This window comes from Monodelphis domestica, chromosome X (assembly GCF_027887165.1).
Source record: "Monodelphis domestica isolate mMonDom1 chromosome X, mMonDom1.pri, whole genome shotgun sequence".
Lineage (NCBI taxonomy): Eukaryota > Metazoa > Chordata > Mammalia > Didelphimorphia > Didelphidae > Monodelphis > Monodelphis domestica.
In genome coordinates this window covers 68,939,168-68,961,099 of record NC_077235.1, presented here as the reverse complement: position 1 = coordinate 68,961,099, position 21,932 = coordinate 68,939,168, and the positions used below count along the sequence as shown (strand labels likewise).

Below are 21,932 nucleotides of genomic sequence, written 5' to 3'. Positions count from 1 at the left end.
TAAAACTTTCTCCAGGTTTTTTCCTCACAGCTAGTTAAGAATAATCTAGCTAGCTAGTATTGTCAGTGAGGGTTGGCTAATTGGGTTGTTTGTTCCCTAAGGCAAGGGAGATTTGGAAACAGCTTCCCAAGCTAAGACCTCAGAGCCGTGCCACTTTAGGTTAAAAATGGCTATGTTCAATTCAATTTAAGGAGAAAAGAAAAAAAAATTATACTCAATTGATCCAGCAGCTGTTCTAATTGTAGGCTTAAGAGGAGGTTGTAAAGAGAGAAAGAGGAAAGAAATTTTTCAGGGAGATTGAGGGTAGTTGTCAAAACCTTCGTGGATTAGCCAGACTGTTGAGGGTAAATTTGAGACTGAATATATATTTTTAGTGGTCACCAGGGATTTAAATTCTATGTCCTTGAGTTTATTTTTTTATTAAATTAATTTATTTAATCAATTTAGAACATTATTCCTTGGTTACAATAATCACATTATTTCCCTCCCTCCCCTCCACCCAACCTCCCGCAGCCAATGCGCAATTTCATTGGGTATTACTTGAGTCCTTGATCGGAATCTATTTCCATGATGTTGGTGTTTTGCATTAGGATGTTCATTTAGAGTCTACCTCCCCAGCCACTTCCCCTCAACCCATGTATTCAAACAGTTGTTTTTCTTTGGTGTTTCTATTCCCACAGTTTTTCCTCTGAATGTGGATAGTGGTTTTTCTCATAGATTCCTCCAAATTATTCAGGATCACTGCATTGCCACTAATGGAGAATTTCATTACACGCTTTTGTACCACAGTGTATCAGTCTCTGTGTACAATGTTCTCCTGATTCTGTTCCTCTCACTCTGCATCAATTCCTGGAGGTTGTTCCAGTTCCTATGGAATTCCTCCACTTTATTATTCCTTTGAGCACAATAGTATTCCATCACCAACATATACCACAATTTGTTCAGCCATTCTCCAATTGAAGGGCATCCCCTCATTTTGCAATTTTTGGCCACCACAAAGAGCGCAGCTATGAATATTCTTGTACAAGTCTTTTTCCTTATTATCTCTTTTGGATACAAGCCTAGCAAAGCTATGGCTGGATCAAAGGGCAGACAGTCTTTTACTGCCCTTTGGGCATAGTTCCAAATTGCCCTCCAGAATGGTTGGATCAGTTCACAGCTCCACTAGCAATGCATTAATGTCCTAACCTTGCCACAAGGGATTTAATTGTTAAATCCCAATGAAATACTCAAGTCAGAATAGAATTTTATGGTGGTTTATTTACAATAGAAGGAAGAAATTAAGAATGAGGGAGAAAGAGGGAAAGGGTAGAAGATCTACTTCAGTCTGGCCTGAGCCAGGGGGAGTTCAGAGGCCTCAGCCAAGGGACCTTCCTAGAAGATTAAATCTAGCTTAGCTTCCTCCAAGATGAGGGGCCTCATTGGAGGCTGGTACCTTCAGAAAGCCAGGGAAAGAGGATTCAGCCTTAACACTCATCACGTGGTCACCTAAAGGAAGCAGTCTCAGGTCTCCACACTCTAGCCCTCCATGTTAAGAACCACCTCAAAAGGCCACCAAAGACTGCAAAAGCCCCCCCTCACAGGAAGTGGTGAAAAATATAAAGGCAGTTCTTTACATCACTTCCTGTATCTCACATGTACCAATGGTGGCTTAAACCTGGCTTAAGACAGCCCAGGGGGTCAGTCAGTTGTTTCTGATTTGTCACTTGCTAGCACACGTGGGTCATCAACCATCCTCCCCCACAGTTAATCCTTAAGTGGGGGTGTATACATTCCTGGTTACTAGAATTCTAAAGACTAAGAAGGGTGGAGTAAATCTAAAATTCACACTAATATTAAACCATTCTTGGATACCTGGTATAAATCCCACCTGGTCATAGTGAATGATTCCTGTTATATATTGCTGTAGTCTCTTTGCTAGTATTTTATGTAAGAGTTTTGCATCTATGTTCATTAAGGAGTTTGGTCTATAATTTTCTTTCTCTATTCTTGGTCTTCCTGGATTAGGATATCAGTACTATATTTGTGTCAAAAAAAAGAATTTGGTGAAACTTCTTTGCTTATTTTATCAAATTATTTGTATACTATTGGGATTAGTTGTTCTTTAAATGTTTGATAGAATTCACTTGTGAACCCATCTGGTCCTGGGGATTTTTTCCTGGGGAGTTCATTGATCACTTGTTCAATTTCTTTTCCTGAGGTGGAATTACTTAAGTATTCTATTTCCTCTATTATTAATACAGGAAATTTATATTTTTGTAAATATTCATCCATTTCACATAGATTGTCAGATTTACTGTCATGTAATTGGACAAAATAGCTCCTAATAATTGCTTAATTTCATCTTCATTATTGATGAAATTAATGTTTTCATTTTTGATACTGGTAATTTGGTTCTCTTCTTTCTATTTTTAAATCAAATTAACAAATATTTTGTCTATTTTATTTGTTGTTATAACCAGCTCCTAGTCTTATTTATAAGTTTAATAGTTCTTTTACTTTCAGTTTTATCAATTTCTCTTTTGATTTTTAGGATTTCTAATACAGCTTTTAACTGGGGATTTTTAATTTGTTCTTTTTCTAGTTTCTTTAATTGCTTACCCAATTCATTTATCTCCTCCCTCTCTAGTTTGTTGATATAAGCACTCAGGGATATGCATTTTCCTTGAGTACTGCTTTGGCTGTAGCCTATAAATTTAGATATGTTGTCATTCTTTTCAAAGAAATCAGTGATTATTTCTATGATTTGTTCTTTGACTTGCCCATTATGTAGAACTAGATTATTTAGTTTCTAATTAATTTTTAATTTGCCACTCCATGAATCCTTATTGATTATAATTTTTATTGCAATATGATCTGAAAAAGTTGCATTTATTATTTCTGCTTTTCTGCATTTGATTATGATGTTTTTATGCCCTAGTAAATGGTCAATCTTTGTAGATGTACCATGTGCTGCTGAAAAGAAGGTATATTCTTTTTTTTTTTTAAACCCTTACCTTCCATCTTGGAGTCAATACTGTGTATTGGCTCCAAGGCAGAAGAGTGGTAAGGGCTAGGCAATGGGGGTCAAGTGACTTGCCCAGGGTCACACAGCTAGGAAGTGGCTGAGGCCAGATTTGAACCTAGGACCTCCCGTCTCTAGGACTGGCTCTCAATCCACTGAGCTACCCAGCTGTCCCCAGGTATATTCCTTTTTATCACTATTCAATTTCCTCCAGATGTCTATTAACTAACTTTTCTAAAAATTGATTCACTTCTTTATTTCTTTCTTATTTATTTTTTGGTTAGATTTATCTAGTTCAGATAGGGAAAGGTTAAGGTCCCCAACTAGTATAATTTTACTATCTATTTTCTTAAGATCCTTTAGTTTTTCCTTTAAAAATATGGTTGCTATACCATTTGGTGCATATATGTTGAGTACTGATATTTTTTCATTGTCTATACTGCCTTTAATCAAGATGTAATTACCTTCCTTATCTCTTTTAATCACATCTATTTTTGCTTTAGCACTGTCTGATATCATGATTGCTACTCCTACCTTCATTGCCTTAGTTGAAGCCCAATAGACTTGGCTCCAACCTCTTACCTTTACTCTGTGTCTACCTGTTTCAAATGTGTTTCTTGTAAACAACATATGGTAGGATTCTATTTTTTCATACACTTTGCTATCCATTTTCATTTTATGGGAGAGTTCTGAGCCTAATCTCATTCTATTTTACTCAAGAATGCCAAATTGGAGTACTCACTGTCCCCCATCCATGTGTCCTTCCCTATCTTGGCTAATATTTTGCATAAAATGCCCTTCCAAGACTCTGTTTGAAATATGAACCTTCCTTTTAGACTTAGCTTAAAGACTAGTTTTTCTCATTTCTTTTCCCCCCATTCCCATCAATAACAATTCTTCCTCCTTTTACATCTCAAATACCAGTTGTTTAAACCTTTCTTGTATTACTTGCAAGTATCATTTATAAGGGATGGGAGAACAAGTATTTATTTAGTGCTTAGTATGTGCCATCTACCATACTACCATGTGCATCTACATTGTTCTAGGCACACACTCTCACTTGAGATGATATTTATATTACAATCACCTGTGAATGTTTAGTACTCTACTAAGGTATGAATACCAGAAGGGCTGTTACTGCTTCATTTGCTCTTCTTAACTCCCCTAGTTCAGTATTCTGTACATAGTAAACACTAAATAAATGTTTACTAGTGTAAAAAATATTTACTAGTGTCTTATCAATCCTATTCTCTTTTATTATAGGATTTAATTCAGGCATGTATAGGATTATAATTGCTTTCCATTAGATTGATTTTACTCTCCTTTTAAATTAGCACATTTCTCTTCTTGTTTGTTTTGCTTACCTAAAATGATCCCTATCTCCTACTACCTCAACCCCTCCCCCAATCCTTTATTTTTAAGTTTTATTTTTTATTATTTAAGATAAGAACATTCCCTCCTTCCAACTAAGATTTTAGAATTCTCCCTGCCCAACCTCAACTGCTCTGATTAAAATATTCATTTTTGGGAACCCTTTAAAAAATTTTTTTTAAACTCAAACAATAAGGGGCAGCTAGGTAGCTCAGTGAATTGAGAGCCAGGCCTAGAGGTGAAAGGTCATAACTTCAAATATGGCCTCAAACAAACACTTCCTAGGAGTGTAACCCTTGGCAAGTTACTTAACCCCCATAACCTTAACCCCCTTCCCTGTTGGGGAAGATGTGGCCTGCATGCCCTGGAGGCACAGAGAGAACTGCTCCATCCCCCCCTCCACTAAGCCTAAAGACATTTTTTGCATGCCCCACCCCTCTGTCCAGCAGACCAATGAGAGTACTTCTTCCCTCCATTCTCTGGGGCAATGGGGGAAGGGGTGGGGCTCACAGGTAGCTTGAAGGTGTAATTTTGGCTGGACTAGCCCTTGATGCTCTTCTGCCTTATAACCAATACACAGCATGGTTACAATTATAAAGTCTGACATAAAACAAAGATAGGGAAACTGGGCAGGAAGGGACAAAATAAAGGGATCTATGGAAGGGTCTGGAAGGAAAGATGGTCCAGAGATGCCAGAGCCAGCCAATGTGGTCTCTTGCATCTGCCTTCTCTGTGTTTATTCCTTCAGTCCATCTTGCCAGGGCACTTCTGTCCCCTCCACCACCTACTTGGAATCCCCTTGTCCCCACCTCTATTTTGGTAGCTATTCCACAGTCATAACCACCTCTGCTACCTCTGTGAGCCTCTCCAAAATTACTCCCCATATGAGAGCCTCCAGGCTCCCCTCCAATTCCATCAGGTTTAGGTGCCTTACATTGTTTATGCCTGTTGCTCCAAGAAAAATTCATGTTTTCACAGGTGGAATTGGGACACTTTCAATTTCCAGCTCCCTACTTCCTTCTACTACCACTTTCTCTACTTCAAAATCTTCCTCAACTGCCACCTCTACTACCACCACATCCAAAGCTGAAATCTGCTCACGTGGTAAAGGAGACTTAAATGAAATTTCAAGAAAATTCTTTGTCATCATACCAATCAATGGCTGCCTTGGCAAAGGGGGTGACCATCAAATAATACTATAGCCTCTCCTTTCAGCTCTCCTGTCTCCCTGCCTGCATACAAGTTGATCATAGGTTGCCCTGTCTTCTTAGTGGTCTTTATAATACCACTTGCTTGAAGTAATTTGCTATAGACTCAGTGATAACACTCTCATCCAAGCCTCGGATAAAGATGATATTACCAAATTATTCTCTTCAGTCAGCCTTGATCCTTGGTCCTGGGGCCCTCTGAATTTTAGTAAAGCCACCATAGTCACTACTATCATGACACTTATGTCTCCATGGCCACCTCTACAACTTGTAAACTCGTACCCACTACTGCTACCTCCTCTCTTTCTATCCCATTACTTATCTATAAATCTGCCTTATCAATACCCAGTATTATTCCATACCTGGTAGCCTTCCCCATGACTGCTGTTGCTACCACTTCCACACTGGCCCTGGTTACTGTAGCCACCACCACCACTACCAGTTTCACCACTCACAATCTTGTTCGTACCTACCTGGGCCACCTCCATCATCCCTTACACTGCCCCTGCTGATGCTATATTGGTTCTTCTGGCCACATCCTTGAGAGGGTTCATAGGGCTGCCCATAGCTCCTGCACTAGGGGCTGCTATCACAACTACCTGAAGAGTTGCTATGGGCTGTGGGCTGGCTGCTGGCGAGAGTCAGGATAGGATGATTGCTGACCAGAAGAAGGTTGAGGACTGGCTATAGGCTGAACCATATCCTTGGGGAGCCAACTGAGTACCATAGCCTATGTTCTGGGTTTGTCCAGAGGAAGAATACTGTGGGTGATAGGGTGATAGTTGCTCTGTGGGGAAGAGCCTTATTTGGCCTGAGATGGGTAAGCCCTATAGCTTTGTGTGGCTGGCTAAATGTACCCATTGGAGCCCCCATCCAAGCATGCACATACCAAGTGCTAAGCAACAGAAAACAGAAGGCAGCCAACCACCAATGAATGCCTCAAAGATGGATGGAAACTCTTTTTAAAGGACTGCTCTTCCTTATGGCTTGGCCATTCTTTTACAGATTTTGCCCACACTTCCCTTCTCATCTTTTTTTTTCTGAAGGATCTTCTAAAAGGCCTTATTCTCCCCCTAAAATATTAATTAATGAAATAAGCACTGTGGTTATTAGAGTTCCGTGGCTCAGCTGGTCAGAGGGTCTGTTCTAACTCTAGGTCCTTTCCCTCACTAATTGCCCTTCCTGAAAATATTGCATCTCTCATTGCCCTCCAAGGAGGACATTCCAGGACTGATAGGGGTTGGACCGAACTTACGGTGGAGGAGGCTGACAGCAAGGAGAGTGAGAGAGAGAGCAGGCCAGTTGATAGGGATCAAGTTACAACACCTCTGAGCCAGTAGAGATACCCTGAGACAGAGAGAGAACAAGGAGTAGCGAGATGCATAGGTTTTGGCCCAAGTGAGTAAGGAGAATGGGGCCCAGAGAGAAAGTGCAGTGGTGCACAGTTCTGATTTATTTGAGTCTGAGTCCAATATTTATAAGGATTTTGAACTCAATAATCAAAGGGAAAATATACAATTCTTCAGGGCTATTAGGGAATAAACACAGCCAAATGGCTAATCTACAGAGTTCTCTTTGGTCTCTTATCACAAACTATAAAGACTTCTTTTGAACTACAGAGGTTTTTAGGGTCTGCCAGAATGTATACATGAATGCCATTTGTCCAGGAGACACAGCCCAAGGTTTATGATAGGTAGATCTCAGGACGTTCTGGGGGTAATTGAGGGAGTCCCCTTGTCTGGAGCTTAAACTAGGTGTCCTCTGACTGATTTACAGGGCTGCAAGATTAGACCAGTCCTTGCCAAGGTCTGAGGCAGACCTGCAAATATGTCTTTTCTGGTTACTTTTCCTCAGTGAGCCCAGAATGTCTCATGGTCTTGTCACAGGACCAAGAAATAGCAGGATCATAGGTGCAGAGAGATGGGGAAGAACAAGATGAAATAAAGAATAGTTTGCTTAAACTAAAAGCAGTCAGAAAAATACAGAGCACATTCAAGGAAGACGGTAGTATAGATTGGCTGGAATACACAGTACATTAAAGGGAAGAAGACAGCCGAAAAAGTATTTTGGAGCCAAATTGTAGAGCCTAAAATACCAGTAAAGAACTTATATCATATCCCTGCAGACAACAGACCACTGAAAGTGTGAACAGGAGAAGAAAACCAGGCCTACGTTAATAAGATTCATCTCACAATGGTATGTAAGATTAATCAGGGAATAGAAAGGAGTCACACTGGAGGCAAGTAGACCAGTTGAAAGTTATTACATTGAAACGATCAAAGTTGACTCCAGAGGGGGCTGAAAAATAGAAATCTGTTTTTTAAATAATGATCGTTCTCCCCGATCCTCTTGGGAAAAACTTTCTTTTGAACAAGAAAAGGTTCGTATGTTAGGGGGAAAGAGGGACATTTCAGAAATGATGGTGATTTAAAAATAAAAGAAAATAAAAATGATTTTAAACAATTGAAAAAAACATGATATGATTTTTTTTTAAAAAAGAATGAGAAATAATTACTATTCTCCTAATTACCCTCTAAATATCTCCACTGGGACTATTTTTGAAAGATCTGAATGAAATCTATTCTAGTTCAACCAAGGAATAGAACGTTATTTAGAAAGATTGCAAACCCCTATGAGATTTAGCACTTTGTGGAAAGCCCTGTAGATTGCTGAAGTTAGAAAACCCCAATTTCTCATTTTAACTTTAATTCAAGCACCTTTAAAAAACAGTTTCATTAACTAAATTAAGAAAAAAATCGAGGTTGAGAAAGTAAGAGTGAAGTAAGAGTAGTCACTACTAATGTTCCGTCCACATACCTGAGAACATTGAAACAAGGAGTGGTTAGAGTGAACAAAGAGTGGAGCAATTCAGAATTCCCAAGTCAGATCTTTTCCATCCATGCAATCAAATCATCACAGATTTTGACCAATTTATGCTATTCTTTAGCTTATAAAGAAAGGGGGGGGGGAAGTGAATTAGGATTAAAGCAGTACTTACTGTGTTTTATGATTTGGATAAAATGACAGCATAGTATAACAAGAGTCCTTCCACCTGAGTACTAGTCATATAATACCATCCAAAAAAAGATTTCAACCACAAATTCTTCAATTATAGCAAATTGGGTAGAAATCATTTGTAAGAAATGGGACCCACATTGTTCTCAAAACTAAATCTCATCAAAGACCGAGGATGAAACTAAACTCCCAAGGTCAGCTGTAATATTATCATCTTATTACATCAGTACCTTTCTGTGCTTTCCTCATAACCTAATATGTAGCCAGCCAGTCTTCTCTCACCTATCTCCAGGGATGGACAGTCTATTTTCTTTTTGTGTGGTGAGAAACCTTTCCCTTTCATTAAGCCTAAAATCTGCCTATTGCTGCTACTCCTTAACTGCTCCCTAAATTCTCCACCCCAACACAGGCCAGACAAAATTAATCTCATTCCCTGCTCCCAGACCGCCCTTCAGATGCTCAAGGACTCTCCTCTTACTCCCCGCTATATCTTGAATTTGTGATACTTGGTTCAGTTTCCCTGGTCAAGGCTTTCTTCCTACCTCTGATCTAATCAGAAAGCAAGGGATCCCTACCAGTATCAGTATAAGAAGGATTTCTGCCTAAATAGGCAAAAAGAGTAATTTCGAGGACAAGAAAGATTTTTCAGTTGGGGTTTCTATATCCTAAACTCTTAGCACAGGAGACCAAGCCTAAATGGATGCTTAACAAGTGCTTGCTGAACTGGGTTAAAGACCTTTCCCAAGCTCCAGCCAACAACCCCCCTCTTCAATTCAATATGCATTTACTGGATGCTTACTGTGTGGCAGGCTCTCTTCTAGACACAGGGACAGAAGTCAAACCGTCTCTGTCCTCTCCAGACCCTGCACACCTCCCACCCAGTCCCATCCACTCCTAAGGAAGCTCCATCATCCAGCCTGCCTCTCAGCTCTCCAGGGAGAGAACTCTCAATGCCAGTACTTCAACTCTTCACAAGCACCTGATTTTTGCAGGGCAGGTGATTTCTGAGAGAAAGCTTTTTGTTCCAGGCTTTTCTTTAGTGACTGGACTCTCATTTGTTCCCTTCGTAAATTTGCTTGTAAAGTTAGAGTCTCAGCTTTTGCTTTGCTCCGAATCTGGGCAATTTCTTCATTTGCTCTATTGGAGATAAAGAAAAGTTTAATTCCAAAAGGGTCTTGCAGGTTCCAGGCTCTCTTCCATGCGCCTCAAACCAGGTGAGCTGCTCAGAGGCCTCCTCAAACTCTATCTTCTTCCCCCTCATCCCCAGTGACCAACACTTACATGTTTAATTTTTCTTTTGCATGAGCCTTTAATGCTTGGTACCGCCGTTCTTCCTTTTCAATTCTTACTAGACAATCTTCAACACATTTCTTCAATGCTCCTTCATTCTGTAAGTAACAGAAAATTAATGGACCGATTTATACCGAGTGAAGGACATTTGCCTAAAGACATTCCTGTAACTCCATGGGAAGAGGAAAAAAGCAAAGAGCATTGACTAGGGAGTGCTCATCTCCAAGTTTGGGGGCGAGGGGAGCAAGACTTCTGAAGCCACAGACTTTTGACCTCAGTCTATCAAGAGAGAAGTACACATAAGACATAAAAGGCAAAAAGAAAAATCTCTGTAGGTACAGGTTGTTCTACTACCAGCTTTGTCTTTCAGAGGAGTTGCTGCCAGCCTCCAAGAACTGCCTGAGTTCTTCAGCAAGTGACTCCAGGGGCCACTAGGAGATGGTTATGTCCTTCCCAGCTCTATTAATGTGACTTCTCTACTTCCCAAGCAGGGAATAAGCTTTCTACTAATGAAAAACGACATTTACTATATTTTATGTTAGTCACACCTTTTGATATCCTTTTAAAACCTCCTTCTGTTTTTCGAGTAGTTTGAAGAGGTGAGAGTAACACTTTTCCATGGAGTTCAGGTCTGCCGTAATTTGATGTTTTTCTTCTGAAATCTTCTGGATTTCTGCCTTTGTAGCCTCTTTCTGCTGCTGGTCATAAGCTAAGGATACAAACATTGATCACCTTATCTATGGTCAAATAAGTGATTTCATTGAAAAGTTCTATCATGAATACAAAAAAGTTAATAAACAGAAATGCAAATCACATGAAAAATGATTTTAAAATAAAAGTTATAACATGATCTATCTCTTCTCAATGTACTCCGATGTTCCATTGTGATATGGAGGTGATATGGAGGTGACATCAGTTTCCCCAAAGATCTGTATTCCTGATTCACAAGATCTGAAAGGTTCTGCCAAAGCATCAGACCTCTAAGTATGGTCCTAGTGCCAGGCTGCGTCTGTGAGCACAGACCTAGCCCCAAATGGTGGTGCTCATCCTAAGCAGGGGGGCCTCATGGCTGCCCACAAAACAAAGAAAAATAAAAAATGATGTTGCTTTAGAACATCCATAAACTCTTAATTATCGATACTTTAAGTCTTGAGTTCTTTATCCAATGAGTTTATTAGCTACTAGAAAAACTGAACCATATTAACTTTCTCCCTACAATCAAACCAGGAGACAGAAAGAAATTGTGCCCAAGTGGAAGGATGACTTAAAGACCTTCCCTTAAGAGGAGAACGGAGAAGTTGATTGCATCCTGTATCCAAAAGCAACAAGAAGTATCATTTGATGGCCTGCTTTGCCATCCGTCTTTGCAAGGCTCATGACAAGCATAATGGAAAAGATCATGATCTTTTGTCATGTACCAATCTTTATTCAACAAGTGAAGTACAGAGATTCTACTATAAACTAATAATGGCTAGCGTTTATGTAGAGTCTAGTATGTGCCAGACACTCTGCTAAGCACTTATTTGATCCACACAACAACCCTCATTTATAGTGACAAAACCCTATTTATTTACATAACCCTAATTATCCTCATTTCGTAGATGAGGAAACTGAGGCAAACAGAGGTTAAGTGATTTGCAACTAGTGTCTGAGGCCAGATTAGAATTCATAAAGATGAGCCTTCCTGACTCCAGGCCCAGAACATTTCACAAGGTACTCCAAACCAAGTCAACAAATAGTCTGATAGTCTGTGACTTGAACGTAATTCCTGCCAGACAGCTGATATAAAGCTGCAAAAGCAATACTGTATCCAGTTATAAGAGGTTAGATCATCACCAAATCCAAGAAAATTTCAAGTCACCATAATTAAGAGGTCAGAAGAATGTAAAAAGTGTCTTGAGAGCACAACTCTTATTTCCTTGCCAAATGGCACCCAAAGATCAACTACAAATGACTTGACTATTTTCAGGAAAATAATGAACCAAGACCATTCCAGAGAGTTCATAATGAAAAGAGAAATTGCTTCCAGAGAAAGAACTAATATACTCTGAATGCCGATCAAAGCATACTACTTTTTACTTTCTTTACTTTTCTTCATGATGTTTTTGTTTTCTTTCACACCATGACTAATATGGAAGTATGTTTTACATGATTACGCATGTACAACCTATATCAAATGAAGGGAGGAGAAGAGGGAGAGAATTTGGAACTTAAAATTTCAAAAGTCAAATGTTGAAAATTGCTTTGCATTCAATTGAGAAAAAAATTAGAATATTATTTTAAAAAGAGATACACAACCTAAAAGAATGTGGATGGATGGTAAGTCTAGAAGGTGATAATCTCAGGTTACAAGAGACTTTTCCTGAAACTCATATGATCACAACGTAACACTCAAATTCAATTGGATCTGAATACAACCTATAATACATCTAATTCTTGGACATCATCTTTTCTGGCTCCTTTTCCACTCATGATAGAGAAAGTCTACTCTTTTATGGGGAGAGGAGTGTCTAGGAAGACAACACCCCCTTTCACCCTCCTGAACTCTGAAGTGGTTGCTGAGCAGCATATCAAGTGAGTTGCTGTCAAGTGACTCTGTGAGGATATGTGAATAAATCTAAAGACAAATTGAATCCACTGAGGAAAATCAGCCAGAAAGACATGCTTTTTTAGTTTGCCTGGGATTCCATGGTAGGGCCAGAATCTCGAAATAGCAGCTCAAAAAATATTGTATAGCTATAATCAAAAGATATGTGAATGTGAAACCCCTTACCCCCTTTTTATGATTGTAATAGTTTTAGCCATTAAGATTATTTTTATAACACAATCATTAGATTTGAATTAATAATCAATATCATTTGCTTTATATGAATTATTAAAGAGAGCCATCCAGTGGTCTCTCTGAGGGTCCAAGGTTTCTCCAAGTGTGACAAGTAATGACACTGTGTGCTCAGGGCCATGTGCTCAGGCATCACACAGTGTTCTGCCATAGCATGGAGGTTCATTTATTATATAGGCTGGTGATTACATACTTCTTTGGTACACAATCAATTTTCTACATATGTGTTTCCATAGTACTTAACAACAGACACGTAGCCTAAGGAGATAGTCAGTGAAACACTGTCGCTATAGCTAAATGACATAAACAGGGTGATGTAGAAGTTAGTTCTCTCAGTCCTAGGAGAATCATTGTTACTTTTGGTCAGCTTTCACAACCAATCACAATTATTTAGGAGATGGGTAACAAAACATTTCATAGCTAGGTACAAGGTTGGAAGTTAATTTAATGACAGACCAGATTTGGGGTTTTCCTCAATTTACAAGTTCTGTTTTTCTTGTGTTACTTTGAAGCACCTGGCAGCCTGATTTCTGTCCATAAACAGAATTCAGTGGAGTGTGTCTTGAAGTTGATTGATGTTATTGGCTTGCCTGGCTTGTAATGGGAGTGAATGTGGCTCTATGAAGAGGGAAAGAAGTGGGGATAATAGGCAATAATCTTTGGGCTTTAATTCCTTAAATGCAATCTTTTGGGGTAATGACCTTAGGGGGATTAAAGTGGGATATATATATATATGTGCATATATATATATGTGTGTGTGTGTGTGTGTGTGTGTATATATATATATATATATTGATCCTATAAATATTTGCTCTCATATTATTTCTCCTGTATTGGGGAGAGAATAATAATCATAACAAGTCAATTAGTAGGGAAAGTTGGAGAGAGAGAAGTCACAGAAGGGGGTTAGCAGGGGGCTGCTGCCTTGCAGCCTCTGGCTTCCCAGACTGTGACCGTGTCAACCAGTGGGGGGTCTGTTGACTCCCTGAAAATTATAAGCATTAACTAAGAAAAATATGGCTTAGGGCAGTATCAAATCTTGCTGACAGGCATTTTGACCTTAAGCCTGTAACCCAAAAGTTTCTACCAAGTCCACCACACCCTGCTGCATGTAAACATAAGTCAGGAGGTAGAGGGCTGCCTTTGGGGTGTCTGAATAAAACAGTCAGTTAGAAGGTGAAGGGCTGCCCTTGGGGTCTCTAGTCTTGATCTTTTAAAAATTAATTAATTTAGAATATTTTTCCCATGGTTACATGATTCGTGTTTTTCCCAACCCCCCTTTTCCTTCCCACTCCCACAGCTGACAAGAAATTTCACTGGGTTATACATGTATCATTGTTCAAAACTTATTTCCATATTATTCATATTTGCAATAGAGTGATCTCTTAACACCAAAACCCCAATCATATCCCCATCAAACCATAGGATTGATTCTATGTTTTTCTTCTGTGTCTCTGCTCTCACAGTTCTTTCTCTGGATGTGGATAATGTTCTTTCTCACACGTCCCTCAGAATTGTCCTGGATCATTGCATTGCTGCTAGTAGAAAGGTCTATTACATACAATTGTGCCATAATGTTTCAGTTTCTATGTACAATGTTCTTCTGGATCTTCTCATTTCCCTCTGCATCAATTCCTGGAGATCTTTCCAGTTCATATAGAAATCCTCCAGTTCATCATTCCTTATAGCACCATCAGATATCACAACTTGTTCAGCTATTCCCCAATTGAGGGACACCTCCTCATTTTCCAATTTTTTTGCCACCACAAAGAGAGTAGCTATAAATATTTTTGTACAGCTATTTTTCCTTATTATTTCTTTGGGATACAAACCCAGAAGTGGTATGGGTTAGATCAAAGCCCTTTTAAAGCCCATTGCACATAATTCCAAATTTCCTTCCAGAATGGTTGGATCAATTTACAACTCCACCAGCAATACATTAACATCCCAATTTTGCCACATTCCCTCCAACATTTATCACTTTCCTTTGCTGCCATATTGGCCAATCTGCTAGGTGTGAGGTGGTATCTCTGAGTTGTTTTGGTTTGCATTTCTCTTTAGAACACTTTTTCATGTGATTATTGATAGTTTTGATTTCTTCATGTGAAAACTACCTATTCATATCCCTTGACCATTTATCGATTGGGGAATGACTTGATTTTTTTGTAAATCTGACTTAGTTTCTTATATATTTGGTAAATTAAACCTTTGTCAGAGTTTTGTTAAATTTTCTCCCAGTTTGTTGCTTTCCTTCTAATTTTTGTTGCATTGGTTTTATTTGTGCAAAACCTTTTTAATTTGATATAATCAAAATCATTCATTTCACATTTTGTAATGTTCTCTGTCTCTTGCATGGTCTTAAATTCCTTCCTTTCCCACAGATCTGACAGGTATACTATTCTATGTTCACCTAATTTATTTATGATTTCATTCTTTATGTTTAAGCCATTTACCCATTTTGAATTTATCTTGGTATCTTGAAAATTATCTAGGGTGTGAGATGTTGATCTAATCTTGATTTTTCCCATATACTGTTTCCAATTTTCCCAGTAGTTTTTGTCAAATAGTGAGTTCTTGTTCCAAAAGCTGGCATCTTTGGGTTTATTGAACACTAGTTTTCTGAGGTCATTTACCCCTAGTCTATTCCATTGATTCCCCCTTCTGTCTCTCTGGTCTTGATCTTGACCAGAGTCTGGCTTTATTGTGAGATCAGCCCTCTAACAACAAACTTATTATTAGCTTGGAGACTATATTAGTGTGATAATTTTTCACCACAGACATGTCCTGAAAGCTTCCTTCATAATAATCCTTGAGTTGTCCATTATTTTGCTGATCAAAGAAGCTTCTGTAATGTCATGACCAAATGACCTAGACTTTCTTTTCACTTAATCCCTGTAAACCTTCAAGTTATTGCCAATATTCCTCAGTTGCTTGGGTTTGTGCAAATACCTTAGAAATCTTTTGGTTAAATTCTTTTCATAAATAATTTTCTGTGAGAAAGTTACACTCCTAAGAATGATAAAGTGCTTATGAGCTTGTAATTGGTCAATGATGCGGTAATGTTCCTTTTAGTTGTTGGAGAAAACTTTTCTATATATATTAGATTGGATTCTTAATAAAATTTGAACTTGTGGTAGACCCTTGTTCTACTCAGTCCTTCTCAAACATGCTAGTTCTTATCTTTCCTGTCCTTTTTGTTATCTCACTCTTTTTGTCATCTGTTACTTAACAAGGCTCCCTTTATCACAGGATATCACTAAGAGAAGTGCCTGGGGCCCCAAGGTCAAAGGACTTGCTCAGGCTCCCAAAGTCAATATATGGTAGGAACAACACTTGTACATGGTCAGCTCTATCCATCATATCATTTTGCTACTTATATTTACATTATCAATATAAAAGGAGATGTTTGGGGGACAGCTGGGTGGCTTAGTGGATTGAGAGTCAAGCCTAGAGACAGGAGGTCCTGGGTTCAAATGTGGCCTCAGACACTTCCCAGCTGTGTGACCCTGGGCAAGTCACTTAACCCCCATTGCCTAGCCCTTACCACTCTTCTGCCTTAGAACCAATACCCAGTATTGATTCTGAGATGGAAGGTGAGGGTTTAAAAAAAAAGATAAAAGGAGATGTTAGTTTCCAGGTGGGTGTGATTCAAGTAAGATTGAAAGAATTAAAATCAAATGGAATATTCCTGGATTGCATTGGAAAAGTGTTCTGCTTGCTTGATACCCATTCTTTAGCATCTCTCTGTGTGCTCCTGAGCTTCTCTAGGTTTTAGATTTCTTCTCCTACACATGAGGAAGCTGGACAAAAGCTAAGGTCCTAACAAGCTCTAAATTCCCAAGTTTATTATTTCAAAGCTTTTGCTACATTGACTTACCTATCAGTTGAGTTATTATTTCTTCATATTCTTCCACAATTTTCCTACAGTATTATAAAGAAGAAAGGATGAATGAGAGACCATGAGAGAACATTTGAAGAGAGTTTTAAAGAAGATAGATACATACCCCATCTCTAAATATTTCACATGGCATTTTTTGTATTTGTCTTCTAATTCTTGAATTTGAAGTTCTTTTTCTTTAACCTGTATATACACACAGACAAAAAACTTAGTATTTCAATGATCTTACTATAGGCAGAGTACTTCAGTTAGAATGTATGAAGGAAAAATAATATGCTCAAGACTATAACAATGTAAACTTAATTTGATCAACTGGAAAACTTTTAATAATTAAATAAGATCAATGAAAAACCCTGAACTCTGAGTAAATAGAAAACCATTTTGGTCCCAGAGAACAGATAATGCAACAGATCTCTCTCCTCAAGGCAAATAAATAAGATAACACTAGGACCAAATGTTGTATATATTGTTAGATGTGGCTACTGGACTGGATTGTTTTGATTGTTTTCTGTAGTTGTGAAGAATGATTCAATAATGGAAGTTTTTCCATAACAAGTCGAAAGACATTTTTTTTCAAATGAAAAGTTATAGAAAGCAGACAGAAAAGTGAAGAGCTGTGAGGCAGCTAGGTAGCACCGTGGATAGATAGCCGGACTGAATTTGAGAGGAATGGGTTCAAATCAGCTCTCAGATATTTCCTAGCTGTGTGACCCTGGGCAAGTCATTTAACCTCAGTTGCCTAGCCCTTATTGCTCTTTGACTTTGGAACCAATACTTAGCTTCCAAGACAGAAGGTAAGGGTTTTAAACAAATAAAAAAAGTGATGGGCTGCCAGTGTGGAGGATCTTGAAAGACACAGCCAAAAGGAGTTTGAAGTCTGCTCTGAAAGTTTTTGAACAAAACAATGTTATAATCCAATTTAAAGAAAGGAAAGATTATTCTGGCAGCAGGATAAAAATAAATTAGAGGGAGAAATAGCAGAAAAAGGAAGTATTGTAAGGAAGAAATAGTTGGGCAGGCAGTAGTGATAGTAGCTGCACAAATTCAGAAGAGAGAATGAAAAGATGTCAAAGATAACTTCCAGGTCATTATGAGCTTTTAAAACATGTAACTGGATGTATGTAGAAAAAGCTTTATAAATGTTTGCTGATTGACAGAATTGACACTGATTTCTTTCAGATAAAATGTTCCTTAAATAAAAATTAACAAGGAGATGTGACAAAATAAGTTATAAAATCCTTTTACTGTTCTGTGCTGTCAACTTTTTTGAAATTCATAGATATTTTGAATAAAAAACGAATTCAAACTAAGTGATTGGTAGATGAAGTTAGATGAAAGAAGAGAACCGATTATTTTATCTTTTTGCCCACCATATATTTGGAAGCAGAAAAAAGCAATCTTGAAAGACAGAAGTTAATAAATGTTTTTTTTCTTGAGAACTCAAATTTTTTTAAAAAGAATGTTAAATATTTTTTTCAATTTGTTTTATAAAAAAATGCTTTTTTACTCATTCCAATCAGAAGTTCTGATAAAAACAGGTACTTTATAGTTAGGAAAACAAGCCATTTTGACCAGTACTGGTATGCTAATACATGCTTCTTTAATCTGACTTATGTATAAAATATAAAATATGCCAAAGACCATGAGATGTTTTTATAATCATTTTCCTTGTTCTTAGTACTGAGATCTCATAATCAAGTTCTCCCCTCAACCCCACTTCCCACTAAATAAATATATTTCAAAATAGAATTCTTAAAAATATCTTAGTCCTTGGACTAGGAGCAGACACTTGTGCAACTTACAAAAAGTGAGCTAGAGGGAAAACCAACAGTGTAAATAAAATATGTGAAACGAATAAGTAAAAAAAAAATCCATAGATTCTCCACATGTTCGTTATGCTCTTAATTCCTGAATCATACAAGCAAAAGTCAGCTAGAGTTAAAAGTATCTTGCATATTTAGAAAGAAATCTTAGTGTCTTCAAGGTCATGAAGTCATTTCCCTTACTTCTTGTTTGACTTTTTCTACAGCTACATCCATGTCTTTCTGGCTATACTTCAATACATTCATAATTGCATCTACTGGATCAGGCAAGTCCTTGGCTGTCATAGGAAAGCCTAGACATTCTGGTCCATCAGGGAGAGGAGGTCTTATTACCTGTGGGAAAATAACAATGGGTAACACAAACTGTCAGGGTTGCAGATGAGAAATTGAGGGAGTCAAATGAACAAAAAACCACAAGGGATACCCATTTTTTCATCTATCGCCCATAAATCATCAAAGTCAAAGAATACTTTTTTAAACCTTTCAATATTTTATTTTTTCCAAATTACATGTAAAAACAATTTTAATCATTAGTTTTCTAAAATGTTGAGCTCCAAATTCTCTCTCCTTCCCCTCCCAATTCCAAGAGGGTAATCAATTTGATATGTTATACATGTATTGTCATATGAAAAATATTTCCATATTGGTCATGTTGTGGAAGAAGACGCATATCCAAAAAAAGGACACACAAAGAAAACCAGGTAAAAAAATATACACTTCACTCTTCATTTCGACTCCATCAGTTCTTTCTTTGGAGATGGATAGCTTTTTTCATCATAAATCCTTCACAGTTTCTACTACCTCATAAAAAGTTTTTCTCTCTACGGTCACTTGAAAATTGAAGTTTATTTGTGTTGGCCTTAAAATTTGTACTTCAGAATAAAAAGATAAACTTTTCCCAGGAAGAAAATTCTTCCAACACTGGGGTTCAAAGCAAAACTTAGTCCCTTAACCCACAATACAAAGAAGAGCTGCTGTCAAAGTGAACCACTCTCCTTTACTTATCCTAGAAGAGAGGACCCTTACTCTTATCAACAGAAACCCGAACCTAATTGAACCATATTTCATTCCTTTTTTCCTTCTGTTTTCCGAATACCTAAACTATCCCCAGTAACAAACAAAAATGACTGATTTCAGCTGTTTTTCTTATCCTGCCACACTCTTGTAAAAGCACCAAGTATAGGATCAGAAAAGACTAGAGGCAGAATCCTTTATATAGCTCTTTCATCTTACCCAACACAGGAATAAAAGAAGTGATTGCCCAGATCCCCAAACACCTTCATTGAAGAGAAACCTAATAGCAAGGGGATACTGAGTCTTTAATGCAACTTGTATATGACTCCTCTAGATTAGGAATCCCAGAATTGGGAATTAGAAGGAACCTTATAGAGGTAGGAAAACTCCCTCACTTTACATGCAAGGAACCAGACGTCAGGAGAAACTAAACTACTTGTCCAAGGTCACAGTTATTAAGAAGCAGACTTGAGATCTAAAATAATATTCTGGCTCCAAATGCCAGTGTTCTTTCTATAGTACCAAACTGCACAACATAAGACTGGATCAGAGCATTCTAAGGAAAAAAGTTTATCCTTTACCAGTGCTTCACAATGGTGACAGGAAATTGTATTATAAATTAATAGGCTATTTTTGAAGAAAATTCCTAATAATGATGTATTAAAAATATCCTTAGATATCGAGCAATCAGGCTACCTTCACTTGCTTAATTCAAACATCTCTTGTTGATTTTCATTAACTAAATGACAATCACTAAGTAGCATACCGACCTTTAGCTAGAATATAAATAGCTTTTTCTCTTCTTTTAAAAATACAAGTATACGGGGGCAGCTGGGTAGCTCAGTGGATTGAGAGCTAGCCCTAGAGATGGGAGGTCCTAGCTTCAAATCTGGCCTCAGACACTTCCCAGCTGGGTGACCCTGGGCAAGTCACTTAACCCCCATTGCCTAGCCCTTACCACTCTTCTGCCTTGGAGCCAATACACAGTATTGACTCTAAGACAGAAGGTAAGGGTTTAAAAAAAAATACAAGTATAGGGGGCAGCTGGGTAGCTCAGTGGATGGAGAGCCAGGCCTAGATACAGGAGGTCCTAGATTCAAATCTGGCCTTAGACACTTCCCAGCTGTGTGATCCTGGGCAAGTCACTTGGCCCCCATTGCCTAGCCCTTACTACTCTTCTGCCTTGGAGCCAATACATAGTATTGACTCCAAGACGGAAGGTAAGGGTTTAATAAAAAAATACAAGAGATCTAATCCAACCCCCTCATTCATTAAAAAAATTTTTTTTAGATCAATTACATGTAATACATTTTCACATAAGTTTTCTGAGGTTACATGATCCAAATTGTCTCTCTCCCTCTTTTCCTCCCACAAAGCAATTCAATCTGGGTTATATATATATTCTCACATAAAACATATTTCCATATTGTTCATTTTTATAAGTGGATAATCTTATAAAACCAAAAATGTCAAAATGTATACCAAAAAAAATAAGTGAAAAATTGTATGTTTTCATCTACATTCCTACTCTAACAGTTCTTTCCCTGGAGATGGATAACATTCTTTGTCACAATTCCCTCAGAATTGTCTTGGATCATTGTATTGCCAATAATAACTAAGTCTATCACAGTTGATCATTCCACAATATTGCAGTTAATGTGTACAATGTTTTCCTGGTTCTGCTTTTTTCACTCTGTATCAGTTCACATAGTCTTTCCAGTTCTTTCTGAAATCATCCTGTTTATCATTCCTTACAGCACAAATGTCATCACCATCATATACCACAATTTGTTCAGACATTCCCGAATTGATGGACATCACTTTAGTTTCCAATTCTTTGCCACAACAAAAAGAGCAGCTATAAATATTTTTGTACAAGTAGATCCTTTCCCATTTTTTATCTCTTTGGGATACAGAATATAGTGGTATTCCTGGATCAAATGATATGCATTCTTTTAGAGTCCTTTGGGCATAATTCCAAATTGCCCTCCAGAATGATTAGATCAGTTCTCAACTCTACCAGCAATGCATCGGTGTTCTAATTTGCCACATTCTCTCCAACATTTATCAATTTCCTTTATTGTCACAGTGGCCAATCTGATAGGCATGAGGTGGTATTTCATCTGAAAACTGCTTATTAATATCCTTTGATCATTTGTCAATTGGGGAATAACTTGTATTCTTATAAATTTGACTTAGTTCTTTATATATTTAAGAAATGAGAACTTTATTGAGAAATTTATTATAAAAATGTTTTTTTTCCCCAGTTTGTGGTTTCCCTTCTAATCTTGGTTGCATTGGTTGTTTGTACAAAACCTATTTAATTTAATATAATCAAAATTATTTATTTTGCATCTTGTAATGCTCTCTATCTTTTGTTTGATCATAAATTCTTCCCTTTTACTGAGATCTGACAGGTAAGCTATTCTATATTCCCCTAATTTATTTATAATATCACCCTTTATAACTA

General features: G+C 37.7%; 1 protein-coding gene across 1 annotated transcript in view; it reads right to left on the bottom strand.

Moving 5' to 3' along the window:
* Positions 1–227: 227 nt before the first annotated feature.
* LOC103100602 (transforming acidic coiled-coil-containing protein 3-like) overlaps positions 228–21,932 on the bottom strand; it is a 28,653-nt gene continuing 6,948 nt past the window's right edge. The window contains exons 3-8 of the mRNA XM_007507084.3: positions 18,632–18,781; positions 16,732–16,808; positions 16,605–16,648; positions 10,437–10,597; positions 9,880–9,986; positions 228–9,735 (exon numbers count right to left, since the gene is read on the bottom strand). Of these exons, the coding sequence (XP_007507146.1) occupies positions 9,546–9,735; positions 9,880–9,986; positions 10,437–10,597; positions 16,605–16,648; positions 16,732–16,808; positions 18,632–18,733 (681 nt within the window). The 5' untranslated portion in view covers positions 18,734–18,781 and the 3' untranslated portion in view covers positions 228–9,545. The remainder of the gene's footprint in view (positions 9,736–9,879; positions 9,987–10,436; positions 10,598–16,604; positions 16,649–16,731; positions 16,809–18,631; positions 18,782–21,932) is intronic.